This window comes from Sapajus apella, unplaced genomic scaffold, assembly GCF_009761245.1.
Source record: "Sapajus apella isolate SASKATOON/1434 unplaced genomic scaffold, GSC_monkey_1.0 scaffold126, whole genome shotgun sequence".
Taxonomy (NCBI): domain Eukaryota; kingdom Metazoa; phylum Chordata; class Mammalia; order Primates; family Cebidae; genus Sapajus; species Sapajus apella.
Window position 1 is genome coordinate 4,453,271 of NW_022437066.1, and position 16,462 is coordinate 4,469,732.

The following is a 16,462-nucleotide window of genomic DNA, read 5'->3' on the forward strand; positions in this document are numbered from 1 at the left end:
TAGTACAGGATTTATATTTAAGTAAAATCTTTTTTTTTTTGAGACAGGGTCTCACTCTCACTCAGGCTGGAGTGCAGTGGTGGTGGCATCTCTGCTGACTGCAGCCTTGACCTCCTAAGGCTCAGGTGATTCTCCTGCCTCAGACTCCCAGGTAGCTGGGAATGCTGGTGTGCGCCACCGTGCTCAGATAATTTTTGTATTTATAGTAGAGCCGAGGTTTTGCCATGTTGCCCAGCTGGTCTTGAACTCCTGGGCTCAAATGATCCACCCATCTCAGCCTCGTAAAGTGCTGGGATTACAAGCGTGAACTACCACTTCCAGCCTAAATTTAAGGGAAATCTTACCTGTAACGGGATTTTATTTAAAACTAGAGACTGACCCGGTGCAATGGCTCACGCCTGTAACCCCAGCACTTTGGGAAGCTGAGGTCGGCAGGTCTCCTGAGGTCAGGAATTCAAGACCAGCCTGACCAATATGGTGAAACCCTGCCTCTACTAAAAGTACAAAAATTAGCTGGGTATGGTGGTGGGTGCCTGTATTCCCAGCTACTCAGGAAGCTGAGACAGAAGAATTGTTTGAACCTGGGAAGCGGAGGTTGCAGTGAGCCGAGACCACACCACTGTACTCCAGCCTGGGCGACAGAGCAAGACTCCATCTCTAAATAAATACAAGTAACGGGACGAAAAAGTAAAGGAAGGAAACATGGCAGTAGGGTGCTATCTATGAAATCTGAGTGCTGGAACATGTATGTCTGTTACATTCTTTTCTGGATGTTTTTGTATGGTATAGAAAAGAATGTATTAAAAATGCAAACCTACAAAAAGAAACCATTAAAGAACTGTGAATGAGGTGGGTGAATGTTCACCCTTAATCACTGGGCTCTAGACCCCACAGACTAGAGCAGGAAGCTGTCCCGTGTCCCCGTGTGGCTGCGTGTGTCCCTGTGGGGACCTCCACCCCTCCCGTCTTCCACAGCAGAGGGCTGGTGCTCACAGCCTCGGGTTCCGCTCAAATGCGGACTCCTCTGTCCCCCAGGCCTCCCTACACCACACCCTGCCCACATGGTGCTTAAACTTCACCTCACACCTAGCACAGCCTGCCAGGGAGCCCTATTCCCACAGACGGGCTCTTGGGCCACTGGACCACCTTCGTCTTGTTTTGTGTTTTTGAGACGGAATCTCGCTCTGTCACCCAGGCAAGAGTGAGGTGGCATGATCTCAGCTGACTGCAACCTCTGCCTCCGGAATTCAAGCAATTTTCCTGCCTCAGCCTCCCGAGTGGCTGGGATTACAGGTGCCCAGCACAATGCCCGACTAATTTTTGTATTTTTAGTAGAGATGGGGTTTTGCCATGTTGGCCAGGCTGGCCTCGAGCTCCTGACCTCAGGTGATCTGCCCGCCTCGGCCTTCCACAGTGCTGGGATTACAGGCATGAACCACCGTGCCCAGCCCCGTCCTGTTTTTTTAAAGATGAGGTCTCGCTATGCTTCGCAGGTTGGACTTGCATTCCTGGACTCAAGTGGTTCTCCTGATTCAGCTTTCCAAGTAGCTGGGATTATAGGTGCATACCACAGCGCCCAGCCTGCCATCTGCACACACCAGGAGCTGCCCTTCCCGTCACCGGCTGACTCACCTAGGTGGGCAGGGCTCCAGGCTGCAGGCCTCCTGGGGTTCTGGGCGAGGCAGTCCCTGGCACTGGGTGTCCAACAGGATCTCCTCATCATCGTCCTCCCCATGGGCCCGGGCACAATACAGGATCCTCTGCACGACCCCTCCCCCACAGCTCACGCTGCAGGCCGCCAGCTTGTACCGCCATCTGGAGCAAACTGGAGTCAGGGACGCCAAACAGCCCCAGGGCCTGTGAACCCAGGGGAGCCAGGTCTCCCCGCCATTTCCCCAGACCAGGAAAAGACAGGAAGCTGGGAAGGGCCTGGAGAGGGTCTCTTTCTGGAGGCTCCCTTGTGTCCTAAGAGGCTTGGCAGAGTGGACAGAATATTTGGACAAACCCATTTTACAGCAGGGAAAGGTGAGGGCAAAGCACAGGTGTCGTATCCCAGAGACAGTGTGGGTAGGGTCCGGGCACCCAAGGGCTCTGCATGTCTGTCTCGAACAGTGATCCCAGCACCAGCGCCCCAGAGCCCACCCCGCCAGCCCTCCCCACCTCCCTGCCGCTGCGTTTGGCTGCATCGCACTGAAGCCCATCCATCAAACTGTATTCCACCTCTGTCCTCTTATTATCTGTCCCTCTTTCCCCTTGCATTTGCTCCAGGAGGTCAGGGACATCTGTCTGCCTTGTTCTCTGCTGCCTTGTCCCCTAGCTCCAGGACAGCCCTGGGGCTTAGGTGCTCCATGATGAAGGAATGCACCAGCAGCCACGTGCGCCCGCAGCGCCCCGTGCCATGCACTTCGCACACGTTGCTTCTAGCATGCACTTACATTCACTGCATTTAGCATGTACTTTACATGCATTTAGTCCCTTCATTAAACGCCCCCCAGTCTTCTGGGGGCACTGTATGTCCTGCTCCCACGGGTGAGGACATTGAGGGTCAAAAGATTGGGCCTAGAGATGAGGGAAGAACCAGGACGCAGACCTAGAACGTCCCGTGTCCTTGGGAAGGGGCCCACCTGGCAGGGCAGGGCTCTGGGCTGCAGACTTCAAGGGGGCTGGGCCGGGGCTCTGGCCCACACTTGAAGTGAGGCAGGGGGACGGGGCGGCCACGGTCCAGCCTCACACAGCGCACAGCCAGCGGCACCCGCCTCCCTCCGCAGGTCACGGGGCATGGAGCCAAGGCTCGGGTCTCCCACCTGCAGGGAAAAGGCCAACACTCTGTAGGAGGCCACACCCTAAGGCCAGACGTCCCCCAAACAGTCCTGCTCCTCTCACTCACCGAGCAGGGCACGGGACAGCCTGGCAGACCTCCCATCTGCTCCCAGGCTTGCTTGCCAGGCCACACAGCTCCTCCTGGGCAGGCACCCTGAGGGCAGAGTCCATGCACAGGAAACGCAGCTCCATCAGGCCTGCAGGGATGAAGCAGAGACCCGGAGCCCCAAGAGTCAGGCCCAGCAAGGACCACAACCTGGGCTCACTGGGCAGCTCTGGCACATGAGGCCTGCCTGGGTTTCAGTCCCGGCTCTGCCACTTACCAGCTGTGTGACCTCAGACAACTGACTTCACCCCTGAGTCTTATATTAAAAAAAAAAAAGATAATGGCATCTACCTTGCAGAGTCGTTTATATTTATAAAAGGGGAGACAGAAAAGCGCCTGGCACATAGTCGATACTTGACAAATGGCAGCAATTATTGTTTATTGAGAGGCGTTATAAGAATTGCAATATGGGCCAGGCGCGGTGGCTCACACCTGTAATATCAGCACTTTGGGAGGCCGAGGCGGGTGGATCACGACGTCAGGAGTTCAAGACCAGCCTGACCAACATGGTGAAACCTCATCTCTACTAAAAATACAAAAATTAGCTGGGTCCACGTGGTGGCATGTGCCTGTAATGCCAGCTACTCAGGAGGCTGAGGCAGGAGAATCACTTGAACCCAGGAGGTGTAGGTTGCAGTGCACTGAGATCACACCACTGCACTCCAGCCTGGGCAACCCTAAGACTCCATCTCAAAAAAAAAAAAAAAAAAAACCACAGATTTGCAGTAGGAAAATCTCTTGTTGCGTCTATCACAATGATGTAATTAGGCCCAGTTTTCTCAAGTCTCTCCTTTAGGAATATCCTCAAAAGAAATAGGCCAGGCTCAGCGGTTCATGCCTGTAATCCCAGCAATTTGGGATGCTGAGGCAGGAGGGTCGCTTGCGCTCAGGAGACCTGGCTGGGCAACATAGGGAGTCCCCATCTCTGCCAAAAATAAAACAATTAGCAGGACGTAGTAGCTACTCAGGAGGCTGAGGTGGGAGGACAGCTTCAGCCCAGGAGGTCAAGGTTGCAGTGAGCCAATATCGCACCACTGCATTCCAACCTGGGTGACAGAGCAAGACCTGTCTCAAAAAAGAAAAGAAAAGAAATCTCTTTTTGGTCTCGGTTTTATTTATTTATTATTTATTTGTTTTGAGATGGAGTTTCACTCTGTTGCCCAGGCTGGAGTGCAATGGCATGATCTTGGCTCACTACAACCTCCGCCTCTTGGGTTCAAGCGATTCTCCTGCCTCAGCCTCCCAAGTAGCTGGGATTACTGGGGCGCGCCACCACAACCAGCCATTTTTGTATTTTTAATAGAGATGGGGTTTCACCATCTTGGCCAGGGTGGTCTTGAACTCCTGACCTTGTGATCCAACCACATCAGCCCCTCAAAGTTCTAGGATTACAGGCATGAGCCACTGCGCCCAGCCTGGTCTCAGTTTTAATCAGGCTGACAGTTTACTGAGCAAGTGGTTAGGGTTTTAGTTTAAGAACGTGGTGTATCTTCTCAAGCCCATTAGGATGGCCACTATAAAAACCACAGAAATAGGCCAGGTGTGGTGGCTCAGCCTGTAATCCTAGCACTTTGAGAGGCCAAGGTGGGCAGTTCACCTGAAGTCAGGAGTTCGAGATCAGCCTGGCCAACATGGTGAAACCCTGTCTCTACTAAATAAAAATTTGGCCAGGCATGATGGCGGGCACCGATAGCCCCAGCTACTCGGGAGGCTGAAGCACGAGAATCACTTGAACCCAGGAGGCAGAGGTTGCAGTAAGCCAAGATCGCACCACTGCACTCCAGCCTCGGCAACATAGTGAGACTGTCAAAAAAAAAAACAAAAAAAAAACCGCAGAAATAAAAAGTGTTGGCAAGGATGGGAAGATGTTGGAACACTTATGCATCATTGGTGGAAATGTAAAATGGTGCAGCCACTGGGGAAAACAGTCCAGCAGCTCCTCAAAAATTAAACATAGAATTCTGATCTGACCAGTACCACACTTCAGGGTATACACCCAAAAGAACTGACAGCAGGAACTCAACAGATGCTTGCACACCCATCTTCACAGCAGCGTTATTCACAACAGCCAGAATGTGGAAGTAAGCTGAGCATCCATGGATGAATGAACGGGTAGACATGTGTGGGATGTGCTCACAATGGAATCTTTCTCCTTGTTAAGAATGAAACTCTCAGGCCGGGCGCGGTGGCTCAAGCCTGTAATCCCAGCACTTTGGGAGGCCGAGGCGGGTGGATCACGAGGTCAAGAGATCGAGACCATCCTGGTCAACATGGTGAAACCCCGTCTCTACTAAAAATACAAAAAATTAGCTGGGCATGGTGGCACGTGCCTGTAATCCTAGCTACTCAGGAGGCTGAGGCAGGAGAATTGCCTGAACCCAGGAGGCGGAGGTTGCGGTGAGCCGAGATCGCGCCATTGCACTCCAGCCTGGGTAACAAGAGTGAAACTCCGTCTCAAAATCGGAAAAAAAAAAAAAAAAGAATGAAACTCTCACACAAGCTACAACATGGGTGAACTGTGATGACAGCAAGCTCAGTGAAATCAACCAGTCACGAAAAGGCAAATACTCTATGATTCCACTTCTACGAGGTCCCTAGAGTCACAGAATTTGGAGACAGAAAGGAGAATGGAGGTTGCCAGGGTCTGGGGAGGGGTGTGTTTCACAGGGACGGAGCTCATATGGGAAACTGGAGACGTTCTGGAGAGGATGGTGGTGACAGCTGCACCACAGTGCAAATGTGCCTGATGCCACTGACCTGCACAGGTAGAAATAGTTATGATGGCAAATTTTATGATATGTGTGTTTGACTGCAATAAAACAAGATTGGGAAAACCGAAGAACACTGTGTATCTGAAAGCTAAGGTTTCTCTGCTCAGGCCGTCAGTTGGGGCCCCCTCTGGCAGCTCTGCGGGGGCCAGGAGGAATGGCTCTGGTGCCACACTGCCAGGCATTACCATCTTTTCCTTCCTTTCAGCCAATCAACGCCCACATCTGAAGTGGCTGTCAGTGATTGCACCCAGTCTCCTTGTATATTACCGTGTGCTCCCATGCAGTCTGGATTTTCTGTAATCCACCTCAAATGCTTTTAGAAGGTGGCAACATGCAAGTAAATAAAAGTTACCGTGAGTGCTGGTCCCCAGGAGCGTCCTAGGGGTCCTCACCTCGCCCGCAGGAGACGGAGCACGGCCCCGCCAGAGGGGCCCACACAGGTGCAGCTCCAGTCCACGTCCTGGTACTGCCCCATGGGGAGAGAGCCTCCTCCCCTGCAGAGACGGCATCCAGCTGTGGGGAACAGCGACAAGCTGGTAGGTCTGGGACTCCTCCGAGCACCCAGCGACTCCGTCCCGATTTTCTCAGGAGAGGGAGACAGCAGGAAGTGGCCTGTGCACACCAGGGGCTCCCTCCCTGCTCCCTTGGTGAGACTGGCTCTCCGGTCTCCCGGCAGGTGTCCTCGCTGCGTGACCACCTTTGCAGGCGCCTCAGCAGCATGAGTGCTCACTGTGGGCCTGGCCAAGAGCTGGGGACCATAAGTGGGACGTGGGAGCATGCGTGGCCCTGCAATCCCCCCAGCCATGAGGGGCAAGGGTTGCCAGCACCCAAGCAAGGCCAGTCAGCCTCCCGCCCCTGGACGCTGGGCGGGAGCCTGGTGGCATTTCTCTGTGTAGCAACTGCATTAAACTTCTCAGATGCTTCTCTCAGCCCGGCTTGCAAGGGGAACGGGACATTCCCCGGGGCCCTGGCCCCTCTTTCTAAGCTTATCTTCTGAGCAGGGGTAGCCCTCGGGCAGCATTCCCACAGAAGGATGGTGTTTGGGCTCTGGCCCGGAGGACACTGGCAACTGGTGCTCCTCCTTCTCACACCCAGATAAAGGACTCAGCAGCCAGCCACCCTCGTGTCCAGGACACTCACATGGCCCCAGCCTGGAGGGCATGACATCCCGGTACAGGGCTCAGGGGCAGGCAGCTTCTGGTCTATGGAGCCGGGCCCCACAGTCGCTGGAGCCTCCAGGCTATCTGCCCCCGGCATATCGGTCTCGTTCTGCAAGGTCAGGCCTGCTCCACGGGCAGATGTGCGTGGGCTGGGCTCTGACACCTCCCACCTGAGGATGGCATGGGACAGTCATCAGGCCCTGCCTCTGCCACCCAGCTGCTTGGGGCAGAGGATCTGCTCCCCAACATCCAGGAGCCCAAAGAGGGGCCTCACAAAGAAGCGAAGCTAGGGTCTCTCCCTGAAGCGCTGGGTTCCCCATTCATCAGCCATCAGGTTCCCACTCAACAAGCCCTCGCTGCTCGACGGTCAGGCACCCCACCTGCACCCACGGTGCAGAGACAGAACCCATCCCTGGCCGGGCGCAGTAGCTCATGCCTGTAATCTCAGCACTTTGGGAGGCTGAGGCGAGCAGATTGCTTGAGCCTGGGAGTTGCAGACCAGCCTGGGCAACATGGCAAAACCCTGTTTCTACAAAAAATACAAAAATTAGCTGGGCTTGGTGGCGCACACCTGCCAAGGCAGGAGGACTGCTTAAGCCCAGGAGGCAGAGGTTGCAGTGAGCCAAGATCATGCCACTGCATTCCAGGCTGGGTGACACAGCAAAACTCTGTCTTTAAAAAAAAAAAAAGAGAGAGAGAGAGAGAGAGAGAGAGAGAGAAGCTCTCCAGAGGCAGAGGCCGACCTCCAGCCAGGCAATCACTGACTCCGTGCAGGAAAACAGGTGCCACGTGGAATCGGATCACTAGGTTTAAGGGTAGCCAACAGGTGTCAGCTGTGAGTCAGCCCTGAGCAGGAGTGGCTGCCTGGAGAGCCGTGTTGAAAAGGATTCTGGGGCCCCATCTGGCCTCAGCAGGGAAGAGTGGGGACTGCTTTGTTTGCCACAGATAAGAGGGTGGGGAGAGCAGCCCACCAATGATCCAGACCAATCCCCTCCCCCGAGACAGGTCACAAAACAAGCCCACAGAGGAGGGGACCTGCCCTGCCATCCAGCCAGGTAGTGGCAAGGTAGAACGATAAGCCACTGTCAACTCGGACACTGAGGGGATGAGATGCGGCCACATGGGCATCGTGGAGATGGTGGTGACGAGGAAGTGACATCTCCTGCTCTCCCTTCACAGTCTGACCTCATCCTTGCAGCCCCCGTCCACCCATCCCAGGCAGGTCGGCATCCTCATTTCAGAGCAGGGGCTCGGAAGCTCAGAGAGGGAGACAATGGGCCCAGGCTCTCCTGGGTAGTAAGAAACTGATGCCAGCACTTACAGCTGCCAGGTGACACTGCCCATCACCCAGGATGAGGAGGCCCTGCCAGAGAACTCAGGAGGAGGGGGTGCTCAGAAGCGCTGGGGCTCACAGCGGGGGTGAGCTCTCCCAGGGAGGCCCTGTCCCAGCCCCACCCAGCTCCATGCTCACCTGGCAGGGCAGGGCTGGGGGTTGCAGGTTTCTGCCACAGCTGGCTGCTGGGCCTCTGCTCGGCACCAGGCTGGGGGCAATGTCTTCAGGAGGCTGCCGTGGGCCTCCACGCAGCGCACTGACCGCTCCCGCAGGCCACCCCCACAGGAGGCGCTGCACGGGCCGAAGTCTCCCACTGCCCAGCTGAGGAAGTAGATAGAGCGTTGGGGCCCTGGCCAGGTCCTAGGCTGGCTTCGGGTGATGGAGTGGCGGGTGTTGAGTTCCCCTGGTCTGGGACAAGCCCTGGCCACTAAGGCCAGCCCAGCCTCTCTCCAGGTGTCCCCCAGCTGCTGGACAGATGCCTAAGCCTGAGGACATCCATATCACGTGCTGCTGGGCAGCCGCCCCCGTCCTGCAGCCAGCAGGGATGGCCTTATCCCTAACAGTGTGCCCCTGCCAGGTGTGGTGACTGCTAGGGGCTTTGCACCAGGAGCTCCCCAAGTCTCCCCACAACCCTCCAGGTAAGCGATCACCTCCATCTCACCATGAGCACCTGAGCTCAAGGTGGTGGCCCAGACAGGTGGCAGCAGGTGTGGGTCCTGCTGGGCTGACATTATCACCATGTCTGCCCCGAGCCTCAGTGTCCTCAGCTGGAGAATGGGGGCACTCACAGAGCCCCCCTCGCAGGGCTGTGGATAGGAGTGGTGAGAGCCTGCACAGGAGCAGCTCAGCCCGGCCCACACCACGTGGGCCTCACAGGCCAGGGGCAGAGCCCAGCAGCCCCAGATGAAACTTCTCTCCCCACTGGAGCTGCACAGACAGCACCACACTCACTGTGGAGGGCAGGGTTCGAGCATGCAGGCCTCTGGCCAAGCTGGTGGCTGCTGGCTCCCTTGGCACTGGGCAGTCTCCGCCTGCTCCATCCTGGTCTGGTCCAGGCAGCTGTAGTTTACCCAGCGCAGCCCTGGGAGGGGAGAGGGAGGGCTAGGCCGCCTCCCTGCAGGGGCAAGCCGTGCTGTGGGCGAGCCTTCCCCAGGCCTCACCTGCCCCACAGCTCACCGAGCAGGGCCCGCGCACAGCGGCCCACGCCCAGGCCTGCCGTGGCTTAGGCTGGAAATAGGTGAAGGTGACGTCTGGGCGGGTGAGGTTGCCATACTCCTCGCCGTACCGTCTATAAACCTGCACACACAGACAAAGCGCTTCAGGCCTTGTCCAGGGGGCTCCCTGAGGGTCACTGTCACGGCCACCTCCCCTGGGAAGCCTCCCAACTTCTTCTTCCATCCCTATCATCTTTGATTCAACAAGCAATCACTGGCCAGGCACGGTAACTCACGCCTGTAAACCCAAAACGGGGAGCCTGGGGCAGGCAGATCACTTGAGCCCAGGAGTTCCAGACCAGCCTGGGCAACACAGCGAGATTCCATCTCTATAAAAAAGTGAAGGAATTAGCTGAGCATGGTGGGGCATGCCTGTGGTCCCAGCTACTTGGGAGGCTGAGGTGGGAGGATCACTTGAGCCCAGGAGGTGGAGGGTGCAGTGAGCTGTGATAGCGCCATGCACTCCAGCCTGGGCCACAGCGAGACCCTCTCTCAACAAATAGCAAAAACCAAAATAACGACAGGCAATCACTGACACTGACCTGTGTCAGGCTCTGAGGACAGCACAGTGCACAGGACACTGCCTGGGCCTCAAGGAGCTCCCAGTGGCTTGGGATAGGGGGCTGGGGGTGGGTAATTGGCAAGCAATTGGTAGGTTAGAGGATATGGTATTTGGGTGCACAGAGAAGGTTCCCTAAGCTGGGTCAGATGCCTGTGGCTCCCTAGAGGAGGGCTGGGGACCCTGGGAAGAAGAGTCACCGACATATGCCTGTGAGGCACCTTGGGCTGGGCTAAGGAGGCCAAGAAGGGATAGGACAGGGCCAGCACAGAAAGTGCTTCTGGACCAGAGCTGAGGCCCGGACGTCGGTAGGAAGAAACTGGATCCCTGGGGCCTGTGACCGACTGCTGGCTTGGGCCTGGCCCAGAGCACTGGGAAGACTCAGCAGCTTCCTGGGCCTGTGGCTCTTCAGGAGGGTAACTGGGTCCTGCGCCCAAGGCCAGCCCAAGACAGACACCGGCTTGGAGGCCAGAGCCTGGGGCAAGGTGACACTCAACACCTGCCCCTGATGCCCACGTGTGGCCACCCCACAAACCTGTGTTGGTTACAGTGGGGCTTCTCAGGCCCAACGCAGGGAAGTCCTGATTCAGGGAGGAGGCAGAGGGACCAGGAATCTGCCTTTTTACACACTGCAGAGGATGCTGGGAGAGCCACTCGGCAGCCAGCGTTTGGACACAATGGCCCAGGCAAGGGGAGGGGAGGAAGGGATCCTACTGGGGGCAGGGAAGGGGTGATGCTGGTTGGATCTGGGGGAGGAACCGTAGGGAGGGTGGGCGCTGCCAGAGCAGCCAGCAGGGACCGCTGAGACTGGGCCCCTCTGCAAATGTTCTCAGGGCTGTTTCAGCTGTGCTCATTTCTGTCCATGCTCCACATGCCTTATTCAGCAAAGCATCAGAGGGGATGCACGCAGGCGAGCACATGTCACCAAGGACACACCTGAATGCAGCCTTCTGGTTCCCATGCACCCTGCCCCAAAGAAGCAATGAGAGCCACGTCTGTTCTCAGCTTCCTCGGCAACAAGGCCTGCTCCCCAGATGTCACGGCACCTGCATGCACGCCTTCATGTCCCCACAGCCCTTCATCCCTCCCACACAGACACGGTTTCCTCAGCCATGTGCTTCCCTCCCTGCTTGGCCCAGAAGCGCCTGCTCACTTCAGACCTCAGCTCCATCACTCTTTCCCAGAAGCCCCCGACCCCTGCACAGGGCGCTCCAGTGCTACCTGATCCCAGAACGGCAGGGCCTTCTCCCATGGACTCTGGGCACAGGCACATTTTAATATTCATTTGTGGGACCCAAAGCCCCTGGAGGAGCTAGTTATATTTTACGCTAGCTACATTTTGCCTAGCACAGGGCCCAACACATAGTGGGTTCCCTGCAAGTGACCATGGAATGAGTGAATGAACAAATCAGGGAATGGATGGATGGATAAACGGGCCAGCAGCTGTAGCCCCCAAGAAGCCCCCGCCGGCCTCCCCCAGGCTCTCCTGCCGACCTGGATCTCAGCGTCTTCCTGGAGGGGTCCCCAGATGCGGATCTCCTCCAGGCGGGGCAACCGGTCTTCGGTAAGAGCCACTCGGTACTCGACACGGCCATCCTCCAGGAGGGAGGGGTAGGTGGTGCTAGGGGAGATACTCGACTTCCCAGCCACCACGTAGCGTGCTCCGATCCTCACCGCTGCAGGGGAACCAGCCCCGTTAGTCGTGTGCAGCTGAGCCCCCCCTCCTCACAGCACAAGTCCATGACCCTGCTTCCCGGGGTCCCCAGTCCTCATCTAGGGAGCCGCAGGCACTGGCCCAGAGGCTTCGCCACAGCTGAGGCTCTGCGCCTCTTTCCACAACCTGGTGAGTGCCATGACCTGCTCCCTGACCAAGTGCACTCATGCACGGAACTCAGCAGACTCAGGGCTCAGGGACCCCACGCCAAGTGCCGGCAACCAAGGCTTCAAAGGTCAGGTGCAGGCACCTTCCAGAAAGAAAGACCCACTGTGCCCCTGAATAGCAAAGAAGCAGGTCTTCAAAGAGAAGCCCAGCCTTTGCTGTTGGCTCCAAGAGGAAACACAGGCCACACCAGTCACAAGTGTCTTCCTTTAGGGCAGGGGCTGGCCGCACAGAAAGACCAACTATGTGATTTAGGGTGGGGGCTTTGGGTCGCCAGGAGACTGAGGGTATCCATGTGGCCAATGAATCAATTGTGTCTTTGCACTCAAACCCCAGTAAAAACTTGGTGGGCTTTCTGTGTGAGCAATACCCCATGCATATGGCCACTCTCCAGTGCTGGAAGGGTGTCACGTCCCTGAGACACGCAGGCCTCCCGTTTGGAACCTCCCAGACTGCCTACACCTCTTCCCTTGGACAGTTCTAACCCGTGTCTTTCTCCTGGAAGGAGCCACAGTCACATGCCACAGCACTCCGTGAGTTCTGGGAGTCTTCCTAGTCAATTGTCAAGCCTGAGGGTGGTTTGGGGAACCCCCTGAACTTGCGGCTGATGTCAGAAGTGAGGGCATCTTGGGGACCTTTGCAGCCTAGCTAACTGGGTGGGTGTCCTCCAGTCAACTCACCCAAGTGTGTGAAGAGGGGCCGGTGGTTGGCGACGTAGACACTGGTCAGGTTGGGGGTAACCGTCAGAAATGTGACATATTCTAGGAAGAAGCAAAGGAGACATGCGGGAACCTCACAGACACCACGTCACAGGCAAAGGGAGCTGATCTCAGCTGGTCGGGAAAAAGCTAACAACGCCGTGAAGCTGCCTCCAGCAGCAGTGAGTCCCCTGTAATGGGGGCAATCAAAAGCAGGCCGGAGGACCACCTGCCAAGGCTCTGCCCTGGCCGGGAGAAGGGACCACGGCCAAAGTTCTCGAGCATGACGGGGCACGCCAGAGGGAGGCAGGTTCAAGTCTCTGCTGACCAGAGACGCACTGGCATTTGCAAATGATTTTTGACCTCATAAATAAACAAAAGTCAAGGATTTTCCAAGTGTAAGTACCGTCCCCCTCATTCACTGCTGTCCCTCTCAATGTCCACCTTTCTTTCTTTCTTTCTTTTTCCTGCAGCACAGCTACAGTGAGCGACCGTGACTGAGGCACCGCAGTCCCAGCAGCATCAAGGCCAAAAGCTGAGCCTGCCACAGGAGGGCGGCGAAGTGGAGGAAGGAGAAGCTGGCACAGCAGGAGGCATCCAGGGCCGAGTAAGTGTGCCAGCCCTGTGTCCCAAGCGGCCCCTGCCCCCACGCTCGGGGCTGCAGTGGTCCCTGGAGGGCCCTGAGGGAGGCCGCCTACCTCCGGCTTTTCCAGCTGTGAAAGAGCCCTTCTGGGGGCTGCACGTGCTGTTGTCCCCACCACACACGTGGCACGCGTCCCATACCTGCTGGGAGTCCATCCTGCCATCACAGCCAAACGTCTATGCAAAGGGAGGGACAGAGGGCCATTGTCACTGGAGGGTGCTGGCCTCACCAACACCACAGTCCTGCCAGCTCTGAAGTTCTGGGATCCATAAAACCAGCGACACTTCTGTAGCACCCAACATCCACCCAGGAAGCAAGCATGGAGGGCTCAGTGACTCGCCAAAGGTCGCTGTGCGGCCCTTACCCCAGGCCGACTCCAAGTCAGCACCACTCCTGCAGACTGCACTGCAGCTCCATCGGGGCCAGCACCCACCCACCTGCCCCAGGAGCCTTCTGATAGGACAGGCAGGCCTCAGGGCCATCGCCAACATCCACACATACCCTGCAGCTGCCCGACACGCACAGGCTCAGGGTCCTGTCCTCCCGGGGGCCACTTGGCACACACCGGGTCCCATCCAGGAAGCTGTCTCCACGCTTCATGATGAAGTTCTCGCCAACGGCCCGGCACATGTGTCTGCACAGAGCATCCCCTGAGAGGGCAGAGTGAACAAGGGGTCCTGAACCAGGCAGGAGGGGCAGGCCCACCAGCCCCCACCCAGCTTCATCCTTTGCATTTGGGGCAAGGGTTTCTATTCCCTCCTCCACCCCAACCTACCTCCTAAGGCAATAATCCTAATCACAATCCTAATCTAATCTAATAACTGATGGTATTGAATTATGAACCAAGGCCAGGCACGGTGGCTCATGCCTGTAACCCAAGTACTTTGGGATGCCAAGGCAGGCAGATCACCTGAGGTCAGGAGTTTGAGACCAGCCTGGCCAGCATGGTGAAACCCCATCTCTACTAAAAATACGTGGTGGCATAATCCTGCAGAATCCTGAGGCATGAGAATCACTAGAACCCCAGAGGCGGAGGTTGCAGTGAGCTGATATCGTGCCACTGCACTTAGGCCTGGGAAACAGGCAAGACTCTGTCTCAAAACAAAGAATCATGAACGAAAGAACACACTTGGTGTTTTCCCTGATTATCTCCCTGAATCCCTGTAGCGACCAGGGAGGGAGTTACTGCCATTATGTCCATTTCACAGATGGGAAATTGAGAAGCAGAGATGGGACGTCAGTGCCTGATCTACCAGCGAGGCCTGCCCACGGTGTGATCCACAGCCTGTGGGAAGCCAGAGCCTGAACCCACCTTACCCAGTGCTCGAGGGATGGTAGGCCCACCCCCCATGACTCTGCCCAGTCCGAGGGTCTCCAGGGCTGGCTCCTGCCCCACCCCAGCTCCGCAGACCCCACCTTGGCTGTGTGGCACGGCAGCGCCCCAGTGGTGGAAGGAGGTGCCGCCAGGGGAGGAGTGCAGTGGCTGGCCGTCAGTCCTGGCGCACTGTTCTGACATGAACTCCAGCTGGGTCTTCTCGCAGGCCTGGCCGGGAGGAGGCAGAGGACAGGCAGAGGAGGGGCATGGTGGGGTGGGGGTTGTCCCTGGGAGATTGCACGGCACTCTGCAGTGTAATCAAGATGTGGTGGCTCAAGCCTGTAATCCCAGCACTTTGGGAGGCCGAGGCGGGTGGATCACGAGGTCAAGAGATCAAGACCATCCTGGTCAACACGGTGAAACCCCGTCTCTACTAAAAAAATACAAAAAATTAGCTGGGCATGGTGGCGCGTGCCTGTAGTCCCAGCTACTCAGGAGGCTGAGGCAGGAGAATTGCCTGAACCCAGGAGGCGGAGGTTGTGGTGAGCCGAGATCGCGCCATTGCACTCCAGCCTGAGTAACAAGAGCGAAACTCCGTCTCAAAAAAAAAAAAAAAAAAAAGATGTGGGTGTGGCCTCAGCTCCAGGCCATGCCTCGGTTCCCTGCTCTGTAAACTGCAGTGACAAGAGCACCTGCCTCTCTCTACTGATGGGAAAACTCTGGACAATCAGTAAAGAACGCCGGGCAGCAACAAAGGAGAAAGCCGAGAAAGAGCGTTATGCTCAGAGCCTCTGCTTCTGAGGCCCAGACTCGATCAAATGGGGACGAGGACGTGTGTTCCGTAGGCGGCCCACCTAGAGAAAGGTAACCAAAGGGAGGCAGGCAGCCAGAAGCAAAGCCCTCACCACCAGAGCCTCTGCACACAGGCAGGCATGCTGAGAGAAGATAATCGGACTTGACTCCCCGGGCAGCCACGCTGGCCATGCTACCTCCATGAAATCGCACCACCCTGTGCTCCAGCCAAAGACCCTCCCCTCAAGGTCTGGAGAGGTCTTGGAGGTCCATTTGGGGAAGGAGGAAAGGGAGGGTCTCATCACATGCAGAACTTCGGTACAGCCAGGGCCAAACCCGTGCCCAGGGCCATCCAAGCAGGGGGCAGAATTTAACTCAATGTAAAAAGAATCTTTCACCATCTCACACCACCAGGATGGCCAAAATCAAAAAACATAAAACAGGCCGGGCGCCGTGGCTCACACCTGTCATTCCACCACTTCGGGAGGCCGAGGCGGGTGCATCACCTGGGGTCAGGGGTTCAAGACCAGCCTGGCCAATATGGCGAAACCCCATATCTATAAAAAAAAGAAAAGAAAAGGAAAAAAAAAAAAACAGAAAACAGGAAGTGCTGCGGCAGATGTGGGGAAACGCACCCTTGTGCAATGCTGGCGGGAAAGCGAAAGAGTTCAGGCACGTGGAAAATGGTTTGGCAGTTAATCTAGAAGTAAAACATAGCATTCCCCCATGATCCAGTAATTCCACTTTTCAGACACTCCCAGAAGAACTGGAAACAGGGGGCCGGGCACAATGGCTCACGCCTGTAATCCCAACACTTTGGGAGGCTGAGGCGGACAGATCACCAGAGGTGGGGAGTTCCAGACCAGCTGACCAACATAGGGAAACCCCGTCTCTATTAAAAATACAAAATTAGGCTAGGCGCAGTGGCTTATGCCTGTAATCCCAGCACTTTGGGAGGCTGAGGTGGGTGGATCACCAGAGATCAGGAGTTCAAGACCAGTCTGGTCAATGTGGTGAAACCCCGTCTCTACTCCGTATACAAAAATTAGCTGGGTGTGGTGGCAGGTACCTGTAATCCAGCTACATGGGAGGCTGAGGCAGGAGAATCGCTGGAACCCAGGAGAGGGAGGTTGCAGTGAGCTGAGATCTTGCCATTGCTCTCCAGCCTGGGC

General features: G+C 56.5%; 1 protein-coding gene across 2 annotated transcripts in view; it reads right to left on the minus strand.

Annotated features, from left to right (window-relative positions):
• ADAMTS13 (ADAM metallopeptidase with thrombospondin type 1 motif 13) overlaps nt 1-16,462 on the minus strand; it is a 36,548-nt gene that overhangs the window by 7,602 nt on the left and 12,484 nt on the right. The window contains exons 5-17 of one of the 2 annotated variants that reach the window (XM_032261990.1): nt 14,600-14,726; nt 13,685-13,833; nt 13,239-13,359; nt 12,523-12,603; nt 11,458-11,639; nt 9,351-9,486; nt 9,142-9,271; nt 8,329-8,511; nt 6,838-7,027; nt 6,090-6,210; nt 2,888-3,017; nt 2,625-2,804; nt 1,633-1,815 (exon numbers count right to left, since the gene is read on the minus strand). In XM_032261990.1, coding sequence (XP_032117881.1) covers nt 1,633-1,815; nt 2,625-2,804; nt 2,888-3,017; nt 6,090-6,210; nt 6,838-7,027; nt 8,329-8,511; nt 9,142-9,271; nt 9,351-9,486; nt 11,458-11,639; nt 12,523-12,603; nt 13,239-13,359; nt 13,685-13,833; nt 14,600-14,726 — 1,913 coding nt within the window. The remainder of the gene's footprint in view (nt 1-1,632; nt 1,816-2,624; nt 2,805-2,887; nt 3,018-6,089; nt 6,211-6,837; nt 7,028-8,328; nt 8,512-9,141; nt 9,272-9,350; nt 9,487-11,457; nt 11,640-12,522; nt 12,604-13,238; nt 13,360-13,684; nt 13,834-14,599; nt 14,727-16,462) is intronic. The other variant, XM_032261991.1, reaches the window with a different exon arrangement.